Source organism: Mustela lutreola, chromosome 8, assembly GCF_030435805.1.
Source record: "Mustela lutreola isolate mMusLut2 chromosome 8, mMusLut2.pri, whole genome shotgun sequence".
Classification (NCBI taxonomy): Eukaryota; Metazoa; Chordata; class Mammalia; order Carnivora; family Mustelidae; genus Mustela; species Mustela lutreola.
This window is the reverse complement of record NC_081297.1, coordinates 13986198-14013773: the sequence shown is the minus strand read 5'-3', so window position 1 is coordinate 14013773 and position 27576 is coordinate 13986198. Positions and strand designations below refer to the sequence as shown.

General features: G+C 39.3%; 1 protein-coding gene across 2 annotated transcripts in view; it reads right to left on the bottom strand.

The window, feature by feature from the left end:
* Nucleotides 1-27145, bottom strand: part of ODAD2 (outer dynein arm docking complex subunit 2) — a 187024-nt gene extending 159879 nt beyond the window's left edge. Inside the window, exons 1-7 of one of the 2 annotated variants that reach the window (XM_059183830.1) lie at nt 27068-27145; nt 23130-23392; nt 16971-17128; nt 14631-14823; nt 13679-13785; nt 13361-13497; nt 10720-10836 (exon numbers count right to left, since the gene is read on the bottom strand). In XM_059183830.1, coding sequence (XP_059039813.1) covers nt 10720-10836; nt 13361-13497; nt 13679-13785; nt 14631-14823; nt 16971-17128; nt 23130-23353 — 936 coding nt within the window. In that variant the 5' untranslated portion in view covers nt 23354-23392; nt 27068-27145. Of the gene's footprint in view, nt 1-10719; nt 10837-11055; nt 11137-13360; nt 13498-13678; nt 13786-14630; nt 14824-16970; nt 17129-23129; nt 23393-27067 lie in introns of those variants that run through there. The other variant, XM_059183831.1, reaches the window with a different exon arrangement.
* Between the last annotated feature and the right edge of the window lie 431 nt (nt 27146-27576).

Genomic DNA, 27576 nt, shown 5'->3' with positions numbered 1-27576 from the left:
TAAATAAGAAGAGCAAATTAAACCTAAAAAAATCAGAAGGAAAAAATCATAAAGACCAGAAATAAAAAGGAAAGCAGCCAAACATAAAGGCAATCAATGAAACAAATAGCTGTTCTTTTAATAAAATTGATCACTTCAGGTGCTTGGGTGGCTCAGTTGTTAGGCTTCTGCCTCGGACTCAGGTCATGATCTCAGGGTCCTGGGATCAGCCCCCCATCGGGCTCCCTGCTCAGCAGGGAACATTTTTCTCTCTCTCCCACTCCCCCTGCTTGTGTTCCTTCTCTGTCTCTCTGCCTCTGTCAAATAAATAAATAAAATCTTTTTTAAAAGATCAATCACTTCTTTGCAGACTAATCAAAAATAAAAAGAGAGAAAACTCAAATGACCCATACTAGAAATGAAAGAGGGGTCATCACAAAAGATCTCCCAGACATTAAAGGATAATAATGGAATGTTGTATTTGAGGCCAATAAATTAGATAACTTAGGTAAAATGTATGAATTCATCAAAACACACAAACTACCAAAGCTTAACAAAAAAAAAAAAAAAAGGAAATCTGAATAGTTATATATCAAAGAAATCAAATTCTCTGTATAAAAATACTCCAACAAGGAAAGCTCCAGATACAGATGGGTTGACTGGCAAATTCTATCAAACATTTAAGAAAAATAATACCCAATCTACACAAAGAATTCCAAAAAGAAGAAAAATAAATAAATTATTTCCCAGTTCATTTTTTGAGGCCACATTGCCCAGATACCAAAACCAGACAAAGGTATTAGAAGATAACTACTAACCCATATCCTTCATGATTATAGATGCAAATATCCTCAGTAAAATATTACCAAATTTCATCCAGCAATACCAAGCAGGGTAAGCCATAAAGATCAAGTGGGATATTGATTGAATATCCCAGGGTTGAATGTTACTTCAAGACACAAAAATCAATGTAAATGGTCATCAACAGACAAAAGGATAATCATGTGATCATCTCAAGAGATGCAATAAAGTCATCACCTCCAAGTAGCAATGGGTTCATCTCCCATGGGTTAAGTGGAAACCCCATGGAAAAAAATGTAAGAAGGCACTCGCTCCCTCCCAGCCAGGGTAGAGTCAGAGTAGGTTTCATGGAAACTGAATTTCCACCCCTCTCCAATGGTGATGAGGCACCCTACACCACCAGAGTTGTCAATGGAAAATAAGTGAAGAACTCAGACTTCACAGAACCTCCAGACTCCGCCGCCAGTGAAGTGCCTAAGAAGGCCTGTTAAAAGATTTAAATAAAAACCAGAATTTCACAACATAAGGCCCCAAATGTCCAAGATAATAAAAGATCATTCATCCTACTAAGAACCAGGAAGATCACAACTTGAAGGAGAAAGGATGATGCACAGGTTAAAGCTTATACCAAGATGAAATAGATGTTGGAAAAATCTGATAAGAATTTAAAGCAGCCATCATATTTTATATGCTTCAGTGAGCAATTATGAAGACTTGAAACAAATAAAAAACTAGAAAGCCTCAACAATTAAACAGAAGATATGAAAAACAACCAAAAAGAAATTTCTGAAATGTATAAGCTAAAATAAAACTCACTGGGATAGGCCTAGCAATATGATGGAGAAGACAAAGGGGAAGAATCCATGAGCTTTCATGAAATTACCCAGTATGAATAAAAAGGGGGAAATTCATTGGAAAAAAAATGAAAAGAGCCTCAAGATCTGTGAGACTATAACAAAAATTCCAAAATTCATGTCATCAGAGTAACAGAAAGAAAGGAGGGAAAGAGTCAGACTAAAAATGTATTCTAACAAGATTTGAAATTTTCTCAACCTTGGTAAAAGACATAAATCTAAGATGCAAGAAGCTGAGGAAATCCTAAACAAATGAACTCAAAGAAATCCATGCCAAGACGCATGATGATAAAAGAAAAACTACAACAGCAGAAAAGAACAATGGAAAAGAATAAAAGTGTGCTAAATTCTTTCACTCTGCTCTTGAATTTTCTAAGTTTGATGGTTAAAGCAAAACAATGTCTCATACAGTTATCAATGTATATAGAAGAAATAAAGACAATTACAAGAGAGGGTAAGAGGATTTAAAGATTTTTATTTATTTATTTGACAGAGAGAGATCACAAGTAGGCAGAGAGGCAGGCAGAGAGAGAGGAGGAAGCAGGCTCCCCGTTGAGCAGAGAGTCCAACATGGGGCTCGATCCCAGGACCTTGGGACCATGACCTGAGCCGAAGGCAGAGGCTTAACCCACTGAGCCACCCAAACGCCCTGGGTAAGAGGATTTAAAAGGAGATATGATTTCCTTTTATTGGTACTAAAATTGTATTTTTTTCAGTCTCATCAGTATAATAGTATTAGAGCTTTTGCAACAAGTTTATGTTGAAAGAGAAATGACAAATTCTCACGGAGTATATTTGCAAAGGAAGAGTATGTTGACATTTTTTCTTTTTGTGACATATCAGGAGTTGCAAGGGATTGAGTCATGCAATTACTATTTGAAGGAGACATGGTTTCTATGCTTCACTCAAACTCGTATAATGTCAAACAGCAGATTATAATTAATTATGTTTGCATGATATGGTACAATATCCACAATAAACAAAGGCACAAAATCTATACAGAGAGGTATACCAAGACACTATGGATAAATTAAAGTAGAATTCTAAAAAATGTTCAAGTAATCTACTGAAATGCAGGGAAAAAACAAAACAAAACAAAAACAAAAACTAAATGGAACAGAAACCAAAGTAAACTAGCAAGTGTAAACCCTAACATATCAATAATTAAATATAAATGATCTAAATACACCAGCAGATACATAAATAGAATTTCACAAATTTATTTTATTTTTAAGATTTTATTTATTTATTTGACAGAGATCACAACTAGGCAGAGAGGCAGGCAGAGAGAGAGAGGGGGAAGCTGAGCAGAGAGCCCGATGCAGGACTCAATCCCAGGACCCTGAGATCATGACCTGAGCTGAAGGCAGAAGCTTAACCAGCTGAGCCACCCAGGCACCCCACAAATTTATTTTATAAACAACTGAACTGAATGTGGTCTACCAGAAACTCACTTCAAGTATAACAATATTGGTAGCTTGAAAGTAATAGGAGGAGAAAGATATAACATGCAAACAGTAGTTAAAAGCAAGGTGGAGTGGCTATAAAAATATCCAATAAAAGTAGACTTCAGATAAAGAAAAATTACCAAGGAGAGAAAGGGACATCACATAATGATAGAGTGATCCGTCTATCAAGAAGATATAGCAATCTTAAATGCATATACAGAGCTGGAAAAACAAAAACAGAACTAAAAGAAAAATCCTACAAATCCACAATTACAGTTGAAACGTTTCAAAACCTCTCTCCAACAACTGCTAGAAAATCAGCAAAAATGTGGGAGACCTTAACATCAAAAACCACGTTTTAATCTACAAAGTAAAAATAAGAGAAGAAATAATAAATATCAAAGTGAAGTGGGGGGGGGAATCAATGAAACTAAAAGCTAAGTCTCTCGAGGAAATTGAGAAAATCAAGATACCTCTATCCAAATGGATCAAAAAAAAACCCCACACACACCAATGACCAGTATCGACCAGTATCACAAATGAGAGAGGTAATAATAGCTGCCAAAAATGAAAGGATAACTAGAACAAGGTTATGGCCATAAATTTGACAACTTAGATGAAATGGAGAATTTCCTTTAAAGAAGACCAGGGTGCCTGGCTGACTCAGATGGTAGAGCACATTGCTCTTAATATTGGAGTTTTATGTCCACACTGGGGGTCTCACACTGGGGGGTAGAGATTACTTAAATTAAAAAACAGAATTGTTAACATAGCAAAGGTTATGGGTATTTTATCCCAGTACAAAAAAATAAACAACGACAATCTATCAAAACACCCTCGAGAAGAAACAGATAACAGCATGGCTCTCACTATTAAAGACATTGAAATTTGTTGCTTAAAAACTTATCTACAAAGGACACTCCAGGCCCTGATGGCTTCACTACCAAACATGTAAGAAAGAAACAATATCAATTCTGCACAATCTCTACCAGAAATTGCAGAGGATAAAAAACTACCCAACTCATTCTAGAAGGCCGGTATCACTCTGATAAGCAAAACCAAAGATATTAAGGAAAATTACAAACAAATAACCTTACGTAGATGTGAAACTTAAAATCTTAGCAAGTTAGATCCCATAAAATATAAGAAGGATACTATATCCTGAACAAATGAGATTTATTCTGGGAAGATAAGGTTAGTTTATGTTTGAAAACTCATCAATGTAATTTACTACATAAACTAAAAAAGAAAAAAAACACTATTATCTCAATAGGTAATCACTCAATAAAATCCAATATTCATTACTCTTTTGGGGCTTTATTTAAATTCAAGTTAGTTAACATATAGTGTCTTACTGATGTCAGGGTAGAAATAGGTGATTCATCAGTTGCATGTAACACCCGGTGCGCTCCTTAATGCCATCGCCCAGCTACCCCATTCCCACACCAGTCTCCCCTCCAGCAACCCTCAATTTGTTTTCTGCAGTTCAGATACTCTTAGGATTTGTCTCCTTCTCTGTTTTTATCCAATATACATTCCTAATAAAAGTTCTCAACAATATCAAATATCAAATAGATCAAATAATAATTTCGTCTGTGAGAAAGCTATAGTTAACATCATGCTTAATAGTAAGAAACCGAAAGGTTTCCCTTTTCCACTGGGAACAAGAGACTACTTCTATATAATTCTGTACTGGAGGTTCCAGCTAGTGCATTAAGGAAAGAAAAAAAAAAAAAAAAGGAACTGAGTTTGGAAAGGAAGAGGCAAAATGATCTTTATACACAGACAATATGATCATCTACATAGGAAACCCTCTGGGATCCACAAAGCAGACACTAGAATTAATAAGTGTTTCAGAATATGAAAGCAATATATAAAAATCGAGTGTATTTTTATTTAATACAAACATATCACAAATTGAAATTTTTAAAACTACCATTACTCATAGCCCTTGTTAAATAAACATTCAACAGAGTAAGTTTGAAGACTTAATGGGTTTTATGAATTGATTCATGAATCCAGCAGCATCCTGTCTAGCAAGCAAAGAAATGCTTCACAGAACTAAACAAAAGAAAGGTTTTTAAAGGCAGAGAGCATTAAAAAAAAGGAATTTATTAGCAAGGAATGTATTGTTTAGGCAAGGGTAGGCAAGGGTACCCTCCTACAAAAAGCAGAAGGGATAAATCAGTAAATTTCTTCGTATGGACCAGGCAGCTGCAGTTGGTTGGTTATGGGTTATACTCCTGGGTGGCTGAAACTGCAGTTATTTAGGTATAAATAATATAATAATATATATATTATAAAATATAATATAATTCTTGGATGTTGACTTGGCCTAAGTGATGCCATTTTGAGCCTGTAGTTTTCTTTTTAACGCCTCTAAAATATGAAATACTTACAGGTAGGTTTCATAAGGGATGTGCAAGAGCTGTGCACTGAAAGTTACAAAATATTGCTGAGAAAATTAAAGACCTAAACAGATGGGAAGACATACTCTGCTCATAGATTGGAAACCTCAGTGCTGTCAAGACATTAGCTCTTTCCAAATTAAACTATAGACTAATCATAGTCTCAACCATAATTCTTTCAGGCTTTTCATGAAGAAATTGACAAACTGACCCTAACATTCTAATGGAGTTACAAAAGATGTAAAATACCCAAACAAGTTTGAAAAAGGAGAACATTGGAGAATTTATACTACCTGACTTCAAGATTTATTATAAAGCTACAGTAATCAGACATTGTGGTACTGGCATAAAAATAGACAAATCACTGGAACAGAAATACACCCACACAAATAGACAACTGATTTTTGAGAAAGGCATAAAGGTAATTCAATGGAGAAAGGATTTTTTTTTTCAACAAATGGCATTGGAAAAACTTGATATTAATATGTAAAAGAAAAAAACTTTGATCCATGCCTTATATCATGTACAAAAAATAAATTTTAAAAAGCCTAAATGTAAAACCTAATATTTGAAAACGTCTAGAAAAAAAAATTGGAGAAAACCTTTGTGACTCTGAGTTTGGCAAAGCTTTATCAGGTACAATGTTATAAAGAAAAAATTAGTAAGTTGGACTTCATCAAAATTAAGGACACTGGCTTTTTGGAAGACATGGGTTAGAGAATTAAATGACAAGCCACAAATTGGAAGAAAATACTTACAAGTCATATATCTGACAGAATATGTAAGCCAAGAGTATATATAAAGATCTTCCACAACTATCAAACAACCTAATAAAAAACTGGGCAAAAAATTGTAATAGACACATTATCACATATAATATAAGAGTGGCAAAATAAGCATATGAAAGAATGCATTCAAGAAATACAAATTAAAACCCAGTGGAGGGCGCCTGGGTGGCTCAGTGGGTTAAGCCGCTGCCTTCGGCTCAGGTCATGATCTCAGGGTCCTGGGATTGAGTCCCGCATCGGGCTCTCTGCTCAGCAGGGAGCCTGCTTCCTCCTCTCTCTCTCTCTGCCTGCCTCTCTGCCTACTTGTGATCTCTCTCTGTCAAATGAATAAATAAAATCTTTAAAAAAAAAAAATAAATAAAAAATAAAACCCAGTGGAATACCAGTACACACACCTATTAGAATGTCTAAATCGGAGGACTGACCATACCAATTATTGACAAATATGTAGAAGAACTGGAGTTCTCATACATTGCCAGTATGTATGTAAAATAATACAACCGCTTTGGAAAACCGTTTATGAATTGCTTAAGAAGTTAAAGATACAGCTACCCTATGACCTTGCTGTTTAACTCCTAGCTTTTACCCAAGAGAAAGGAAAACATAGGATAGGTAGAGAAAAACACCCAAAAACAAAATGTTGAAAATATGAGAGCTTAAATTTTAAAGATACATACAATGTTCTGAAGATAAGGTAAAAGAATATTTACAAAATGTGGGCAACAGAAAAGAAAATCAGAGAATGAGTCTCAGAGGCCCAACATTCAATTAGTAAGTTTCAAAAAGAGAGCAAAGAGAACAGAAAGGAAAGAATGATTAAAAATGTGATACCAAAAAAAGTATTTTTCTAGTTCTGAAGGACATATGTCGTCATTAATGAAAAACCAACAAAACCAGCACCAACCATATCATCATGAAAAGTACAGAACATCCTGAATAAGAGAAGATCCTAAAGACTTTTAGATGAGAAAAGTCAAAACAGACAGGCCACGTGGGGAAAAAATGCCTTTAAAATTCTAAGTAAAAGTTATTTTTGAACTATCATTATAGAAACAATAACTGAGAGAGAGAAATAAAAATATTTCACATGTTAACCTTCAATTTTTTCCCTGTTATATGCCTTCTTCACTCAGGAAGCATAACCAAAAATTATGGGGTACACCAACAAAAGGAAAACTAAATGGAAGGGAACCTCCTCAAAATAATAAAGGTCATATATGAAAAGCCCACAGATAACATCACATTTAGTGGCAAAAGCCTGAAAGATTTTTCCCCTAATATCAGGAATAAGACAAGGAGCTAGCTTTCACTGCTTCTATTCAACACAGGCCTAAAAGGTATAGTAATTAGGCAAGAAAAAATTCTAAAAATATCCAAATTGAAAAAGAAGAAGTAAAACTATCTCTGTTTGCAGATGACATGATCTTATAGATAGAAAGAACTGAAGACTGGGGTACATGGGTGGTTCAGTCAAGTGTCTGACCCCTGATCTCAGTTATAAGTTCAAGTCCTGGGTTGGGCTCCATGTGGAGTCCACGTTAAAAAAAATATTATTTTAAAGATCATATTTATTTATTTGAGAGAGAGATTGAGAAAGAGAGAGAGTGCATGAGAGGGAGGGGGTGAAGCAAAATCTGCACTGAGCAGAGAGCCCAATGTGGGACTTGATCCCAGGACTCTGAGATCATGACCTGAGCCAAAGGCAGATGCTTAACCAACTGAGCCGGCCAGGAGCCCCAAAAAAGAAAAAGAGTAAATAAAAAGAAAGACTTAAAGATTTAAAAAAATGAGTTAATCAATGATTAACCTGCAAGATTTGATTTTGAATTTCACTTTCAAAAAAGCCAGATCTGATTTAAACACTCAAAAATCATTTCTCTTTCTCCACACTAGCTGTGAACAATTAGAACAGAAATTAAGGAAACAATTCTATTTATAATAGCATCAAAAAGAATGAAATGTTTAGAAATAAATTTAACCAAGGAGGCAAAGGCTTGACACAAAACTATAAAATACTGCTGAAAAAAAAATGAAAGGAGACAAAAACAAATGGAAAGACACTCCATGTTCATGACTGGAAAAATTAATATTAAGATGACAATGCTATACAAAGCATTCTACAAATTCAATATAATCTCTTATCAAAATCCCAATGCTGTTTTGTGCAGAAATGGTAAAACCAAACCTAAGATTTATATAGGAAGTAAACGGAGCCCAAATAGCTAAAACAGTCTTAAAAAACACCAACAAAGTCTGAGGATTTATACTTATCAATTTCAAAACTACCACAAAGATATAGTAGTCAAAATAGTATGGGACTTGTATAAGGATAGACAAGATAGAAGAGAACTGAGAGTCCAAATATAATCCCCTACATCTGTGGTAAATTGATTTGCAACATGGTTGCCAAGACCATTCAATGGGGAAAAGAACAATCCCTTCAACAAATGATGCTAGGAAAACAAAATATCTATAAGCAAAAGAATGAAACTCTATCCTTACTATACTCATACCATCTACAAAACTTAACTCAGAATAAATCAAAGACCTAAATTTAAGAGCAAAAACCATGAAATTTAAAAAAAAAAAACAACAAAACACCAGGGACAAATCTTCATGACATTGGATTTGACAATGGTTTCCTAAGTACTGTACCAGAAATTCAGGCAACAAAAATATTTTCATTGGACTTCATCAAACTTAAAAATGTTTGTGGGTCAAAGGACACTATCAAGATGAGTGAAAAGACAACCCACAGAATGGGAGAAAATATTTGCAAATATTCTATCTGATAAGGGATTGATATTCACAATACATAAAGAATTCCTACAACTCAACAATGAAAAGACAACCCATTTTTTAAAATGGGCAAAGGAGGTAAATAGGCATTTCTTAAAAAAAAGAAAAACCCACAAATGCTTAATAAGCACATGAAAATATGCTTAACATCACTAATCATTAGGGAAACGCAAGTCAAAAGTACAATAGGATACCACACTTCATACTTACTAAGAGGTCTATAATAAACACACAAAGACACATACAGATAATAACAAGTATTGGTGAGAATGTGGAGAAACTGGAATCCTTGTACAGGAATATAAAATGGTCCAGTCTAGGCAGAAACAGTTTCGCAGTTCCTCTAAGAGTTAAACACAGAATTACCATATGACCCAGAAATTCCACCTCTAGGTATATACCCTCCAAAACTGAAACAGGAACTCAGATCCTTGTACGCCAATATTTATAGCATTTTTCACTGTAATCAAAAAGTGGAAACAAAGCAAGCGTCCACTGTAAATGAATAGATAAACAAAATGTGGTCATATCCCCAAGGAATGAAGTTCTGACACATGCTACAAAGATGGACCTGGAAAACATTATGCTAAATAAAATAAGCAAAACACCAAAGGACAAATATTGTATGATTCCACTTCTTGAGATACCTAGAAAAGGCAATGAGACTAGAGGTTCCTAGGAGCTGGGGAAGGAGGAAGTTACTGCTTAATCAGAACAGAGTTTTAGTTTGAGATGATGAAAAAAAATTGGAAATAGTAGTATTTGTTGCACATTATGAACATAATTAATGGCACTTGGTGATATACAAAGTGGTCAAAATGGCAAATTTAGTTTTGTATAGGTATTGTATGACAACAACAAAGAAAAACTGGAGTCCAGGAAATAGGTGATCAAACATCAGAAAATTAAAAAAAAAAAAAAAAAAAAAAAAAAAAAAAGGTCACAGCACAATGACAAAGAGAAGTTTTAGTACAAGAGCAGCAGCAGTATAGTAAGAAAATAGAATGCTCTGGAAGTGGCAGGGTCAGAAGGAAAGCAATGGACTGGGCAGATTATCTCATGCGGGGTTTGTGGAACTGACACGTCTTGACAATCAGCCTGGAGCTTAAGTGTATCACATTAGTATTTCTTCCATATTGTTTCTTACCCACATCAACTCCAATCAAAATTTTATTTCACAACTATATTAGCTGATTTCTTCATCCAACACGGATTCAAAAACCATGAAAGATACAAAGGAAGCCCAGTTCTTATGTATATGCAGTTGACACACTTATTGAGACAATCCAATTAGGTAGTGATCATGGGATGCCCAGAAAGGGTCAAAAATAATCAAAACATCTAGGCTTCATTAATGGGGCTGACTCCTTTGTTCTCAGTGTTATTAATTCAAAAGGGAAGATGAAAAGTGCTACTTAGGAAGCAATCTGAAATATTTTACACCTATTACCTAAAGAGAATCAGAAATTTTCTGGAAGTACTCCACTTAAAATATTTCTTATTTTGTAAACTACTGTGAAAACATTCTAAAAATTAGAAGCAGAGGCCAAAAAAAAAAAAAAAAAAAAACCAGAATTACTCTCAACAGAAAGTTTAGTCAAGTGACACTATGCTATGAAATTTCAAAAGACTATAAACTTACCTGTTTAGACATATTTTCCAAGAATTTTGCTGATTTTTCTTTTAAAAATGTGACAAGGTCTTTATAAATTTCACTTTTTCTTTCATAATTAATTCCCCCCTCATCATCTGTTTTGCCCTTTGGGAGAGAAATTTTGGTGCTATCATTAGTTATTTACTGAACCTGATCAATACATCACAACCCAAGCCCACATACTGTTTTCTTCTATGAACAATCCATGTGGTAGTCTTTATACATCAAAAATACAGGCAAAACCCTTCCCTTTTAAAATTATCCATCTGTCTGTCCATCCATCCAACCATCCATCCCTCCATCCAGCATGCCTTTACTGAGTACCTCCTATATGCATGTAGGGCACTTTGCTAGTTAGCAAAGAATCAAGAGCTTTCTTCCCTCTGTACTCCCCTCGTGCAAAAAAAGCATTCTGACTTCAAGAACCTCTGATGAAGTCATAAAAGACCCCAAGGTTAGAATGCCACCACAGAAAAGCCTCTGTTTGTCACACTCTGCTCTTGCTCTGTATGCAATGCCATTGCTGTAGGTGTATTTTCTAGACTTAGAGCCTCCATGTAACCATCTGTCCCTCCACCCTTTGTGTCTGTACCTCTTTCTTTTTGTCTCTTTCCTTTCCTCATTTTCATTTGCTTGCCCACCCTAACAGGGAAGGTTTGGTTCTGCCTTAATCAAATGCATATATAAAAAACTGTAGTCTACTCTCTGTATACATAACCACATATATACAAAACATCATACATACCCATGTAACTCTCACGTGTTACACATTTTGTTGTAATTACTGAATAGTTTTGTGTTCCTTTCATTTTTGAAAATAAGAGGAGCGCTTAGAGATTTCCGAAACACAGTTATACGTAGGTCAATAGACTTTGATAGAAACGAAGTCTCCTTGCCCCACTCTAGAAAGTCAAAGTCTCTGATTTTCTAAACTGAAATTTCACTTTCTTAGACTATCAAAACAAACTGGAAGCAAAATCAGATTGAGGTTGTCTCCCTTCTCTGTGCAGACATAAGGCACAGTGTCCTTCTGAGAAGAAAAGCACAAGGCATGTCACAAGAGATGCCTGCTGGTCATTAAGAAAGTGGCACCAGGGGGCGCCTGGGTGGCTCAGTGGGTTAAGCCGCTGCCTTTGGCTCAGGTCAGGATCTCAGGGTCCTGGGATCGAGTCCCGCATCGGGCTCTCTGCTCAGCAGGGAGCCCGCTTCCTCCTCTCTCTCTGCCTGCCTCTCTGTCTGCTTGTGATCTCTGTCAAATAAATAAATAAAATCTTTAAAAAAAAAAAAAAAGAAAGTGGCACCAGTATTTTGACGACAAACCAAACCACGAGGTAGCCATGCTCCAAACAGTCCTCTGTGATAAAGGGTCCCCATTCAGGATTTGGGTTCTCCCTGCAGATGTTGCCTATGCGGCCCCAAATTACACTGAAGACACCAAGGGCAGGGTGTGGCCAAGGAGAAAGCCAGGCTCCTAGTTAAGTTCAGTGAGCAAGTATGAGCCTCAAAATTAAACTTTTTAATGTAGAAGGTTCAGAAGGCTCTCACTCTGCTTAGTGCTGCCCAGGGCTGGGAATCTGTCGCGCTGTTTCCCCTTTGCCAGCTTAGGTCAGCAGGAAGTAAAAGGGAGACTGAAAACCTGGAGGAGGAGGAAAGGGACATGCTGCCTCCTTCTTGCCTACTGTTCCTGTTAGCCTCAACCCAGCAGCGGCTCTTCCGCCCTGGCAGTGGCAGCTGCTGCTTCCAGTAGCAATAGCTGGCTCAAGTTCCCAGGGTTTTTTCCCTACACTCCCAGAACCTGCCTCATTAAGGTCCCTCAGAAATACCACTATAAGCTGACCGGGGCTCCATCTTCAAAGGTCTGGGTCTCAGCTCTGCCAGTTCTGCAAAGATCTTCCTGTGAGCCCCGAAGGCAGGAGCGCTAATGGGGCACTGCTCTCCTCAGAGGTCTGCGTGCCGGGCTCATGGAGACCTGCAGAGCTCCAAGGGGACCAGCACAGCCTGGAAGTGACCGTTCCTCACAGATATGGGTCCCAGTTCTGTAGGGAAGGGAGGGCCATCTCCCAAGGGACCATCACCAATGTAATCAGGGTCTACGGCTCAGAGGTCTAAGTCCCAGCTCTGCAAGGTCCATCTTCTGAGATCCTAAGGTTCCAGCACAGCCCAGTGACGCCGCCTCACTAGACATCTGGGTCCCAGCTTCAGAGGGCACTTTCTCCAAACTCCCACAATGTAATGCTTCCCCTTCCCTTTGTCCCTCCACTCTTAGGGTAAAAGCTATGGTTATGGCTCCTGTGTTACCTCGGGCCTCCTTTTCTTTCCCCTAATACTCATATAACTAATCAGTGAACTGACTGTTAAGGAGGTTTTCATTTTATAAAGTGGCGTGGGTCCCTCTGAAAGGCATTTCTTAGAAGACCGATTTAATGACCTACAATGGAGAACACTGGCACTAATTCTCAAACTATTTTGGATTTGCTCAGCAAACACAGAGCAAAGGGATCTGCGTCAATCCCACAGAACAGTATCGCATTTTCTGTGGTCGTTGGGATTCAGTGCTGGAGACGGGCCTGCGTTTAACAGAGACAGAGCTAAGCACCAAAGTCAACACGGTTCTTAAAAAATTACTTACACCATTTAAAAATACTCCTTCGGCACTACAGGTAATGCAGAGAGTTTCAACATCATGTGGTTTCACCACCACATAACAAATTTCCCCGTGAATCTGTCTCCAAGGTGGGGCTCGGCATCCATTTGAAAATTCATAATCTGAAACCAATCATCGATGAGTTAAGAGGAGCTCCAAAAATAAAATACGTTGGCTTTAAAAAAATAAATATGATTATATTTTCATTTTTTTCAAATATTCAATCCTAATGTAGCCAGTGAAGCATTTATAAATGATCATTACTGTACATAACACACAACAAATTATGAGAATAATATGAACCTGAGGTGTAGTCGATAGATTCCAAGACGGTTTGTTCTCCTTTCCCTGAGAGATGTTTCAGCTGTTCTATATCGTTCTTAACAATTGCTGGGTTTAAACATATTTCTCTGAAATGAACAGTAAGAAATTCATTTTAACACTCTACAAGAGAATCCCCAGAAAACACATGAAAATATTTCATTTTGGGGAGGGGGTGTATTATTTTTTATAATTAAAACTGTAGTCAAAATTATACAACAACTAAAAGATTGCAGTTAGCTTTAAGCAGTGTTATAATCTTACAACACTCTCAAAACATCAAGAGATCAGTGATTCATATTTAACACAACATTAAATATACTCATTTAAATATTCACCTGATTTCTTAGTGGTAATACTAGAATACTAGGGGAAAAAATTAGAAAAATGAACAAGTTTTAAAATTTACAAACTCTACGTGATATCTGCATTACTATTTAATCATTTATCTGGTAGTCTGAAAATACCAAGGCTATTTCATGTCCTCAAAATCAGGTAAACGCCCACAGAAAGTTTTAGCAATGCTAACTGCAAATGTTTAAGTTTTCGAATTAGAGATACCCATGCAATAAACTAAAATCTTATTCCAATAGTATTTAATGTTAAGGGGCACCTGGTGGCTCAGTTGGTGAAGTGTTCGACTTGATTTTGGCTCAAATCATGATCTCAGGGTCCTGAGATCCTGCCCTGCATCAGGCTCCGAGCTTAGCAGGGAGTTCATGTAAATTCTCTGTCTCCTTCTCATCCCCCGCCCCCCGCATGCACACGAGCATGTTCTTTCTCTCTCTCAAAGAAATCTTAAGAAGAGATTAATGTTAAATCAGTCACAATAACTTCCATACTTTATTTTTTGTGTGTTTAAAAAAAAAAAAACAAATCTGAAAGCATTCTTTGTAACTAGTTGTTAGAGGTTTCTTTTCTCTAAAAGACTCACAATGAAATATGTTTCAGAGAATGATTCAGTAGGTGCAGATCCAGGTGCTTGAGCAGTACGCCAAGCTTCATCTTAATCTCACTTTCGGGATCTCCATCTTTGGTGATTTTATCAAGAATATTCACTACGGATGTGTCATCTTTCATCGCATTATAATCCAAACCCAGGATTTTTGTTACGGGATCTCTGTTAGCTGATCAAATAAGTAAATAAATAAAAATGACCCTCTTTGTCTTCTGTTGCAAGAAACATAAAGACTACAACATCCTCGGAAGCCCACCCAAATGTACATCTTTCATTAAGCTTTTCTCTGATGGGTCCACTTTGAATTCAACTCTACTTTTCAGATTCTGCTCTATTTAGGAGCTTTTTTGTAGTCCTGGAGAGGCCCTGCCTCCTACTGCAGCACCAACTATCATCTAACGAGACAGAGAACAAGACATCCTTTTTTTTTAGTTGACTATGGAACACTGTGCAGAATGGGCATTCAATTAACATATTCAGGATTGATCTGAAGATAGAGAAATACTAGTCTTAGGAGAATCATCAGTAGAACTGTGTGTGTGAGTGTACATACACGTGTGTGTGCACGTGCACCAGTGCTCAGTGTTCACAAATGCTTTCTTTCCAAAACTGCGTGTTTCTTTCAGTCAACAGATCTACTGCCAGCCTTTCCCACCTGTTCAAACTGCTTATATTTTCAGTGCCTTTTGATGTTCGAGTTGGAAAAACAAGTCTGGCCAGTACTTACACACATACCAAGTTACACTGAAAAACTTCAATCCTAACTCATGATTGAGGCTGACATAGGTGTGAAAGTCCACCCTAGAGAGGCTGAAAACAGAATTTGGTAAAAGCCAAAGAATCATGACGTTGCAAGTGAGGAAGAAGGGCAGGGGAAGAAGGGAGCAAAGCCTTATTTGGGAAGGGGGAATTCAGGTAAGATAAAGTATGTGTGCATTTGGACAGGGAGGGAGAAAGGGCCTATGGGACTAGTCCAGAAAACTCAATCTGATTGATATGAAGAGAAGTGCATTAGCCCTGCAACAGGAAGGGGACTGTGGCACCAGGAAATAGCAGAAAAGACGTAGGGCCTCTTAGAAAAGCTCACAGGAGGGGAGGGTCGGGGGAAGGAGATCTAGGAATCACCCACTTACTGAGCATCTCAACTTACCCTTACAGCAATCATTTCCTAAAGACTCATGAAAAAGGAAATGGAATTATTTGGGGGAAAGACAGAAACCTGACCTCCAAATTACCATGTACCATGGAATTTAGACCCAAAACTGAGAGTTGGACCTAGAACTCTTAAAGGACAAAACACAGCAGTGGATACACATTTAGCCAAACCAGATCTATAACAGCCAGTCTATGTATTAGTTTCATATTTAAAATTGAATTTGATGCTAATAACAATCCCTTTGAATTCAGCTTTACTTTTAAGATTTCATTCCTCCTCAGCAGAGTAGCTATGATGTATAGATAGCCTAATAAAGAAGAGTAGGCAAGAGATAAGAAAAGGGTGGTGTCCTGAGGTTCACATCTTAATTTTTTTTTTTTTAAAGGATCATCTTGCCATGTCACAGGAATAGACACAGCGAAGAATGAGGGGAGGCGGGACCCAGGCACCTCATGTTTGGGACTTTCTAGTCACACGATTCCAAAGAAGCAAAACATGTAGATGACATCATTATCTACCGTTAGGTATTTCTAATCATAAGAAAAATTGAGAGTCTCATTACAGCAGGCAATTGATCAATTCCTTTTTCATGTTAGATGCTTAGACAATAATGAAATCTACATCTTTAATTAAGAGGAAAAACACTTCCCATTGAGTGAAAGAAACTATTCACAGAAGCCTATGTAGCCCACAGTGGAACGGGAGTGAGACCAATGAAAAGTGGGATTATTCTGCACTATCTCTGCTACATTCACTGGAGAAGAAACACAGCACCATCCCTCCGAGCAGAGTAGAGGGGGTCCTCCGGGGATGCCCTTGCTAATCTGCCTTCTTTCCCATGTGGACCTCAAAGGCTACAGGCCACCGGTCCTTCACAGAAGCTAGGAAGCCTCTCTTTAAACCACATGCTAAAATTAGAGAAATCTAGAAGCTTGCTAGTGGCAAAGTATTAGCCCTTTTTGTTTTAAAGTGGAAACTGGATATGAGTAGGACCTTCAGCCAAGAAAAATGAATGACATGTTTATGAAGTCGAACATAGGACTTTTAACCTTTTAGGTCACGGAACTTTTTCTAAGAGGCTGTAACAAATGACAACTCCTCCCAAGTTTGTGTTTCTAAAAGAAATCAAATCAAATCACAGACAGGAGCGGAGATATCACCTTCGATACAGGCCTGTGCTTCCTTCAGTTTTGTATCTTTGGCAGTAAGCAAGAAGCGGGACAGCTGCCCGAAGCTCCTGATCTTAATGTGAGGCACAGAGAGGAACAGCAAGGGCTGCCCATCTTTGTCAACTTCTTCTGATTTGACTGTTGTTTCACTAGGAAAATAAATTAAAAAAATACATGCATACATATATACATACATACACAAATTAATAAATAAATGTGTATTGAAAGCTTAAGATTAGGTAATCTTTACCTAGATGCTAGTGAAGTTAAATGCAAGACATTTTGACAGATTATTCCCAGATCTCATTAAAAAACACAAAATATAAATACTTCTGGTGAGAAACCCATCTCTTCCTACCTTGGCCACACTCAGACCCTTAAGTTCTCAGCCTTACTGGTGACCACAGAGAGCCATACAAGATATCCAGGAAGGAAAACTTCAGCAAGTTTCTGGAATACTTACATGAACTCAATCACAGTTTTTGTTTTTTGTTTTTCTAACAATGTGTTGGAGATCTTGTAAAAAAAAAAAAAATCACTGGTTCTACAGGACCATTCATGTTTTGGGGATTTCTAATGTTATATTATTTATAAAATTTACACCGCAGTAATTAGTGGTCAGGAATTTTCTTGGCTACTCTGTGTTTATGAAAAAAAAGCTATAAAAAAAAAAAAAGAGGAAACAAACTAGATTCCCTCTGTGGACTGCTTTTCCTACTCTAAACCCCCTCATTTGGTTTACTTTAGGATAATAAGCAGTTTTTCTAAATGGACTTGTCCTGATCAGAAGTTACTGAGTCCCCTGGATTTGTGTTTCTGTCCATTTTAATTATTTTTTAGGTCGGCATTTAAAAGGTATTAAATGTTTTTATGGCAGTCATATTTTTGTAGGTTTCTACCACTTGCAACATTAACTAAACTGCCTAAGTTTTTATTATATATGGATATCCCTGGCAAAACTGTTCTCATCTTAAGACCTGACCTAACATACTTCACAGTGTAATGCAGATAAGCAGATGTGGAATTTTGCCGGTTCATCAGAAACAGTAAGCCTGACAGGCTTAGACTCAGATCTACTAAGAGCACTATTTCACTAGAAACGGAACTAGAGCATAGAGAATGTGGGGTGCAGAATGGTGGCTCCCCAAAGACGTCCATGTCCTAAACCCGAAACCCATAAATGTGTTGCCTCATGTGGCAAAAGGGCCTATGAAAATGGGTTAAGTTAAGGAGCTTGAGGTGGGAAGATTCTGAAATATGCAGGAGGGTCAAGTCAGAAGAGCCCACGTGACATGGAAGCAGAGGTCAGAGTTACACAGACCCAGGAGCCTGGGAACGTAGGTAGCCTCCAGAAGCTGGAAAAGGCAAGAATGGATTTTCCTCTAGCCCCCAGAAGGAACACAGCCCCGTGGACACCTTGATGTTAACCCTATAGATTCATTTTAGTCTTTCGCCTCCAGAACCATGAGTGATTAGATCTGCGTTGTTTTAAACCACTGAGTGTGTGATAATTTATTACAGCAGCAAAAGGAGGCTGAGACAGGGACTTTTACCCACTGCTGTATGTGCAGTAACTTACATAGTAACTGCACATAGAAGGAGCTCAATAAAAAGAAGAGGAATAAATGAGTAAAAGATTTCTAGACTGACCAGTGCTGTGTGTTGGATACAGAATGTGTGTTTTCTCTAAAATGAAGCTTTTGGAAAAATGTCTAGAGGACCGAGGCGATTTCTTAAAGGTTTGTACCGGGCTGGCCATGCATGCTAAGTGGATGATGACAAGACTAAGTTATAAGCCGACTGAATGCCAACAATATTAAGCCACTGAACCCGAGAAGGTGAAACTCCTGGTGAGAAATGGGAGAAGTCAAGGGCACAGGACACAGATTTCATTGCTCCCACTGCTTGAAACCTGTAGCTCGCAGAGCACTAGGACCTGAACGCCAGCTATAAGGATACGGAAGAGCAGGTTTGTTTCTGGGCTCACAGTTTCTAATGCCCGAAGAAAGCACTCTGGAAAGAAAAATACAGCACCTGCCTCGTGAGGTCAAGATGAATGTGCTGTAAATGAAATCCACTGACCTGACCAAAAGACGTTTAAACTGGAATTGGGGAAGGCGCTGAAAATACTAGAGCTCATACTATAAAGCGAGAGAGGAGGAGAATGTCTCATTTATTTCATCCCCAGTGCCTACTTTAGTGTCCAGAATATGGTAATTACTCAATAAATGAGTCTAAATAGTAACAAGGGAAATGAAGCTATCGTTGAGAAACTAGTTAGTAATTCTCAGGAATGAAAGACAAAGAGCTCAGCTAACTAAAGTTATGGCCATTGATCTTAACAGCATGACATAGAAGTATCATCACAATATGGGGCATCTGGGTGGCTCAGTTGCTTGTGTCTGACTCTTGGTTTTGGCTGAGGGCGTGGTCTCAGGGTCATAAGTCCTGTCAGGCTCCGCGCTGAGTGCAGTCTACTTGTCCCTCTCCCTCTGCTTTTCCCCTGCTTGCTCATTCTCTTTCTCTCTCCAATAAATACATAAAATCTTTTAAAAAGAAGTTTTACCAAGACATAATAATTATTGATACAGTTTTAAGATCGGAGATCATGTAACTGAGCCTTCGTGACATTGATAAGAGAACTAGAACAAAAAGGCAAAAAGATCAAACAATGCCCATTACCAAGGAGTATGGGAAATAAGCATTAAAAGAGATGCCTGTGGAAATTTACAGAAGAATAAAAAAAGAAAACTAGAAACCAGAAAGGCACGAATTGAGAGGGAAGTGGGCAGGACCAGGGCCAGTGCTCAGGGCCTGACTTCTCATCCACCCAGAAGTCCTACCAGAAGGGGACTTTATCCCAACTCAGAAATCACTGAGACAGGAGAGAGACCTCAGCTGTCTGAAATACCACAAGATTAAAGCCGATATGATTCAAAAATCATAGTTCTCCCAAAGAAGGAGAGAAGAATACAGGTAGTAACATTTTCACTGAGTGATTCTGAACACTTACACGGTTTCTAAATTTCCCAAGGTCCAGTCTAATGAGTCAAAGCAACTCAACTCTGTGTGCCACCAACAGATCGTGTCAATCATTGGAGGGTGTCATCTGTCCTTAGCTTAGAGGGACTTAGGCTTCATTCTAAGGTACCTTAGAAAGATCAGTAATCTCATCCTGTCTGATGAGAACAAAAGCAATTGAAAATGGTAATACAAGGAGACCTAAGATTTCCATCAAAATGAAAGTGGAGCTATTTTCCCCAAAACATTGAATAAAGACGATGACAAGTGTTATTAAATGACAAAGAGCTGTACATTGGAAATGATTTTAAAGGAAAACAACGCGTCATCTAACGTGTGGAAAGTGACGTGTCTATCTACTCAACAATGACCCTCACAAAAGAAGATGGGCAATGAAATATAAAACCTTTCCAGTGCCGGATGAGTGGATTGGTTTCGACGTTAGATGCTTGTTAGACTAATTCAGGAGAAGGCTGATCACACTTTTACTGACTGTTACAAAGAGTGCATCTGGAGATGCACAACATCAAATGAGAAATCAGGCCATACGTATAAATACAAAAGACATCAACAGAAGGGCGTAGCTTGCTTCTTTCAACAGAATTTCCAAGCAGATATAACCAACTTGTTTTAGAACAAGAAGCTGAGAGAATATCTATTCCCAAGAAGAAGAATTGGCCTAAATATTCTAAAATACCCAAGAACATTCTGGCTTTGGGAGAAACATACCCAGGGACTCCAAGCTCAAAGCTTTTATGATGACTAAGGTATCTGTATCTATGTGGACTTATAGACCTGAATCTTATTTGAAAGGATAGCAGTTTCCCTGCTTTAAATAAGTGAATATAAAGTGTTCTAAGGACCAACAGCTAAGCAAGAAGAGTGCATGTGGGCAAAGAATGAGGCAGCTGGGGCTCTTTTAATAATACATTCTTGGGGCATCAGGAGAGGGTGGTGGGGTTATGGACATTGGGGAGGGTATGAGCTATGGTGAGTGCTGTGAAGTGTGTAAACCTGGCAATTCACAGACCTGTACCCCTGGGGCTAATAATACATTATATGTTTATTAAAAAATTTAAAAATTTAAAAAAATAATAATCATACATTCTTCCAGCCATTGAAGGCATCTCTGGTCTATATCACTTGTTATATTACTAGACACAACATACCAAGTGGCTATGGGTTGCTAACAGTTCTTTGATTTGGGGAGTAGAGCAAGGAGAATGGTCAAGACTTGGATGTGTAAACATTTGGTATTTTCTACTAGTATCGAAATTTCAGCTGTATCCTTTGCTTTCTTCGGGACAATCAGTACCTACCTGTTTTCATCAAGCCACAAAGGAATGGTTTCCTTCAAATACAACAAGTGTTACTCTAAGATCCTTCTTTTCCCTTCTAACATCAGAGATATCAACCATAAAGGCCAGAAACAAGAACAATGGATAGAAAATGGATATATAGGCACAAGGAAAAGTTGCCCTGCCAATTTGACAGAAGGAAGATAATCAAGGGGCAGCTGGTTCAAAACACACATGGTGCCAAAATGTGGAGACATCCTGCTTAATAGGGACCAGTGTGTGTGAAGACTGGATGCAGAATTATAAGAATGGAAATAGAGCAAAAAAAAAAAAAAAAAATCAGACAAGGACAAAAAAAGAGAAATAGTGATTTAACTGAGGTGTGTGTAATAACCACCTAAGTAGGTCATAGATATGGTCATACATGTACTTGCAATGCAAAATAAGGACAGAGGCAAGATACAATGACAGTCATGATATTCCTCTGACATCTGCTTTAAATCCATCTTTGTGTTAAGTAGTTCCTATGTTTTTGAACTACAGGGTTTTGCAGATGAGTTCATCTTTCAAAGGTCAGGAAAAACGATGTGTGACACTAGACTGAACTGAAGTAGGAGCATTAAATAATGGCAAGCACTTTGGGAGGAAGTGACCGTAGGCACAGATAGATATAAAATACAATTAAAAAAAAAAAAAAAAGACACCAGGAAATTCAGAGAGAAGGTAATCATTAGGGCAGAACCAAAGTGCTCTTGAAATGCAATTCAAGAATGGCTTTTCAGTTCTAAGAATGAAATTCAGAGTTTATTCTCACAAATAACCCCAAAGGGAAAAAATGGAAAAGGCATTTCTAGGGAGCTGAGGCTGGTTAGTGACCGGTCTTGGATAAGGTCAGGCTTTAAAAGCTCACATGTGGGGGGCGCCTGGATGGCTCCTTGGGTTAAAGCCTCTGCCTTCGGCCTGGGTCATGATTCCAGGGTCCTGGGATACAGTCCCACATCGGGCTCTCTGCTCAGCAGGGGGCCTGCTTCCTCCTCTCTCTCTGCCTGCCTCTCTGCCTACTTGTGAACTGTATTTGTCAAATAAATAAATAAAATCTTTTAAAAAAATAAATAAAAGCTCACATGCAAAACCAGGGAGGAACACGGTGACAGAAAAGAAGCTCCTAGTGTCTGAAAGTAGAAAATAAACTGAAGCTGACCAGAACAACAGAAAAGATTTACATATGCATATGCAAATCAGTCTTTTATAATTATGATTACATTTACATAAATACATATATATTTTACCTATGTTCTTTGCAAGAGCTAAGTTGACAGCCCCCTGTTTGAGGTAGAGGTAGGATCTTTTTTAAAATCTCAGAGTTGGAAGGTTCTCATTTGAGGACAATACTAATTGTCAAAAATTTGTAGTAGTGAGCAGAATTTACCACTCTCTCTCCACCGCCCCAGGAATTAGGAGATTTAAATACCAGAGGGGATTTTGTCTCTATCCGAGATCACAAAACCAATGGCTACTTGCACCTGGAGGGTGGAATGGGTGAGCAGAACGCCCAAATATGAAGCAGAAGCTAATTCTGGGAGTGTGGTGACCTGGGGAAATGCATCCCATATCAAAAGAAATTCAGATAAAAATTTAAAAATTAGATGAATACTGTGTTGGCCAAACAAAATATCCTCAGATTCACCTGAGTGCCTCTCATCCACCATCCCTGGGTCAGAATATTTCTTAGATTCACAGATGTTAAATAACTTGCCGGAAACCTACAAACCCATTAACAGAAATATGTACAATGACGATACTAGTTGCTAGAAGCGATTCACCGGCTTACCTGACTATATATCCCGATTCAAACGCTGAGGGGTCCAAGTTTGTTTTCCATTCAAGTGGTTCTACAAAAACATATTTTGCCTCTTGGGGATGTTTGTAGATAAAACTCTCCACGAAGATCATAATTTCTTTCAGTATCGCCTCATTGAGAGGAGTGATTTCCAAGGTTCTGGTTCCGTAACCTGCAGCAGTCCACTGCGCGGATTTCCTCAGAGCCACACCCATGGGATCCGTCAAGGCTCCGATCTGAGCTTAGCACACACACTGCAGGGGAATGGAAAGAGAAACAGAGGATCGCAAGCCCCTTTTCCCCAGAACGGTTCTCATTTTCAAGCCTTTTATTTTCAAGCCATCCAACCCACATTCTGCTTATTAATTGTAGTGGCTGATTTTTTAATCTTCGAATTGCTCTTTAATGCAATAAAATAGTTCCTTGTTACTGAGCCAGATCTAAGGAAAAGTGATGGGCGGGGCGCTTGGGTTTTCCAATATCTGTCTGCCCTGAAGTTAAGTTACTTTCTCATTTCCCTGGGCCTAAGAGGGGAAATCCAAGTCACTGGGCAGCAAACAGAACTAGAGAACTCCAAGGGTGGAAGGAAGAACTGGAGGGTGGTCGCCTGGAGGCCTTTGGTCCGTAGGTGTGTGGGAGCCGGAGGTGGTGAACAGCACTCCTCCGAGCCAGGGCTGCTCATCGTTGAGAACCATGCTGTTAAACTGAACTTTGTTATTCTGACTTTTTAAAAAAACTCATTTTTATTTAAATTCAATTAACATATAATGTATTATTGCTTTCAGAGGTAGAGGTCAGTGATTCAGCAGTCTTCTATAAAACCCAGGGCGCATTACATCACCGGCCCTCCTTAATGTCTATCCTCCAGTTACCTCACCCCCCACCCCTCCCACCTCCAGCACTGACTTTCCTTTAAAAAGAAAATAGTATCTGTAACATTAAATAAGAGCCAAGTTAGAAAGCAAGTTCTCACTGTGAACATTCAATGCTTTGTTCCTTGATAGTCTATACTTTTTGCTCTTTAGGAATCATTAAAGCCCTCCTTCCCGAATATCAGACCACTTATAAAGTCAAATATAGAATAGAATTAGCCGTCCCCCCCTGCCTCACACACCCGCCCCCCCGTCATTATGACTAAAGCTTAGAAGTACCAAGACTCTACAGAAATAACTTGGAGATTATGGGGTTTGCACTGTATTCAATCTTGATATCCAGTAACAGGACACCTAGATCAGTGGTTCCCAGGGAAGCAGTACTCATAATACAGAAGTGTTATAAAAGACATTTCATTTTCAAAGTGATAAGAAGGGGACATCATTGACATTAATGATGAGGACCAAGCATGTAAGACGTCCAGCAATGTGCACGACAGAAAGAATTATGCCACAATCTCCAGGCATCTAGCAGGTGAAAAACTTCAGGTAAGTAATACCTGTGCTTAGAACCTAGCTCCACTTTACAGATAATCACAAAGTATTTTCCCCATAGTTTTGATATACACTGAATTTTCCGGATTGCCACTATCATGTAAGTCAAAGGAAGGTTGTACACACTTTGTTTTATATGGAAGTCTACCAAGAGCTCAGTGTTTTGGAAAAGCATGCCATTGATGGCCACGCTGATCACGCCATTTAAGTTTCAATGACATGTTTGTATCAGCCTACATCTGGAGCCACTGCATTCACAGTAGGTAATTCTATGTAAGGAGGGAGCCTCTGACTACTTCATTGCATATTCTAGTATAGTGGTACCTGAGCATTTCCATGCTGCTACTGTATTATGATGATTTACCTTTTAATTTTCCTTTATTTTACAGTCAGCACACTAACAGCATTTAAAACTGTGCATGTATGTAGAATTATTATCTAGGATTTTGATTTTGGAGTAGCAAAGTAGGCATTACAAGACATTTGTTATAAAAAATGATACTCCTCAGGGCTGAGAATGGCTGACATATGTGTATATAAATATGCATATATTTTTATATCTGTATATATATATATATATTTATGTCTGTATATATTGCTAGTAAAATAAGATGTATACAACTAGAATACAAACTTTTTTGTGCATTTATTCTAGTATTCCAGTAGTTTGTTTCTACTGCTTGATTCAGAACACAAAAGCATATATTGATCTTATACGTAACACTGTTGATTTGCCCAATATTATGAGAGTGCAAGGTAAGTACAAATAAGTTTATTGTGTAAGAAAGTCCTGGGTGCACAGTTCTGTTTTTAATCTTAACTATACCATTTGTTTCAATGGTTTTGTAAAACTATGGCGTGTGTATCATTTCCTTCTTGTACTATCTTAAAGGAAAATGTGGACGTACACAGATTACCCAAGAATGTAGCAGTGAACATCTCAGACAGCAACTTCCTGGGAGAACTTTAAAAAGAGCTAAGAAATGCAAAAAGGTCTTTTCATCATGATAAATTTTTATACAAAAGTAACTGTAAAAAAACTGTAGCACTTTTGAATCATTTCAAACTGTTTCTCTAAATCTGGTAAACCAGGAGCTGCAAAAATGAACCAGTTTGATTTGAGAAGGCAGTTTAGCAGAAGCTCCAAGAAAATTTCAGGGGGGCCTAGGAGAATCCAGAAGGCATATAAAATATTATCGGGGGCGGGGGGGATAGAACAAAATCCCAAACAAGACAAGATAGGTTTAAAAAAAAAAAAGGCTTAAAAAAAATACTTTGTAGGCTTAACTGAATAAATTTTAAAAAGAAAAAAGGGTAATCTAGTGTTTTTCATGCTAAGTCTAGGAAATTTCTAATGGTTTCATTTACCAAAGAACCAGAACTACAACATTTATTCCACTAATTCCAGAGGTGTTAAAAAATGGTCAGTATAATTCAGGTAAAAATACAAAACACTTTTTATCAAAACGGGTTGTTCCCCGGTTTCAACCCAGGTGTCCTTTTGGCCCAAGAACCATGGTTGCAACGAAAACATGTGAATACATAGTACATATCTTTCAGGTGCGATTGTTAAAAGTTTAATGATTAACAGGAAAAAAGTTTTTATGCATGTGTTTGCATAAATTGAAAATCACTTACATTCATTTTCTCTACGAATTCTCATTTTCTGTACTAATCAAATCGCTGTAAAGAATTTTTCTTTTTCAAGGGCTAGTGGCAAGCTTCCTGTTATCCTTAATAAAATGAAACCCGTCCGTGAATAATTTCTGTAACATTTGAGCAGAAGCAAACCCGAATTCTTTATGAGGCTCGAGGGAATGTGAGCCTCCACTCTGAGATCTAGAAATGCGGCTGGTAACATGGGCCGGGCGTCAGGGCGCACCCTGGCCTTGCGAGAATGATGAAGCTACAGAAAAAGTGACATTTCAGGAACTGGCATGAAGAGCGCTCTTAATCAAAGTACACTCAGCCCCTATGGGGAAACCCGCGCTGATGGCAGCCACCAGGCGGGTGACGAGCGTTAGAACTGAGACTCCGTGTCTAGGGATGAGGGGTGAGGAGGACGGGCAGGAAGGGGCAGGCCACGAAGACGGGACAGCTAGAAGGAGGCACAGGCGCAAGGGCGGAGGAGAAAGGGGAAGAGAGGCAGGGAGTGGACCTGAGAAGCAGAGAGAACGGATAAGGAGGAGATGGGGTGCTGCAGGGGGATCGAGGGTGGGAGGGGGCTCGGGGGCGAAGGAGCAGGACGTGGCCCGGCAGGGGCCAGGTGTCGGCGGGGAGGCAGGGGCTCCGTGCGGGAGGGAAAGAGAAGGCGAGGGGACGGATCTCGGGCCCGAGGGGAAAAAAGCGAAGAGGCGGAGGAGACGCCCCCATCTCTCGAACCACGCGTTAGGCTGCAAGGACCCCAGCGCGGGGCGAGCGCGAGCTGCGGGGCCCGGGGCCGCAGGAGCAGCGGCGAGTCCCCCCCCGGGCGGCCGCCCTGCGCCCACCCGCCGCACTCACCTGCAGCGCCAGGCTCCGCGCCCCCTCCGCGCGCGGCCCGTTGCTAGGACGCCAGGTAAACACCCGGTGGCGCCGCGCGTCGCCGCCCCGCGGAGGGAAGCTCCGAGCCCGCCCACCGCGCCGCGCGCGCCGCGCCCGCCGCGCAGCTGCGCCCAGAGCCCGCCCCGCCCGCAGCCGCGTGCGCCCCGGCCGCCCCGCGCTCCCGCACGCCCCGCCGCCGGCCCGGGGGACGCGCTGCCGCGCGGGGTTCCACCGACGCCCGCAGCCGCTGCTCCCCGCTGGCGCCCCCCTGGGAACCGTGCTTCCGACCTCCTCCTTCCAGGACGCGTCCTGACTCGCGCCACCAGGTGGGAAACGTTTACCTTCGCGAAGGCCCCCCCGCGGCGAGGGGCTTGAGCCGCAGATGAACGCGACGGAAAGCAAATAGCGTTCGGTAGAAACACCGTTTTATGTGCGTCCCCGCGTTTCTGGACAGGGGTTCTGCCGTGTTCCATACGGGGTTCTGTGTA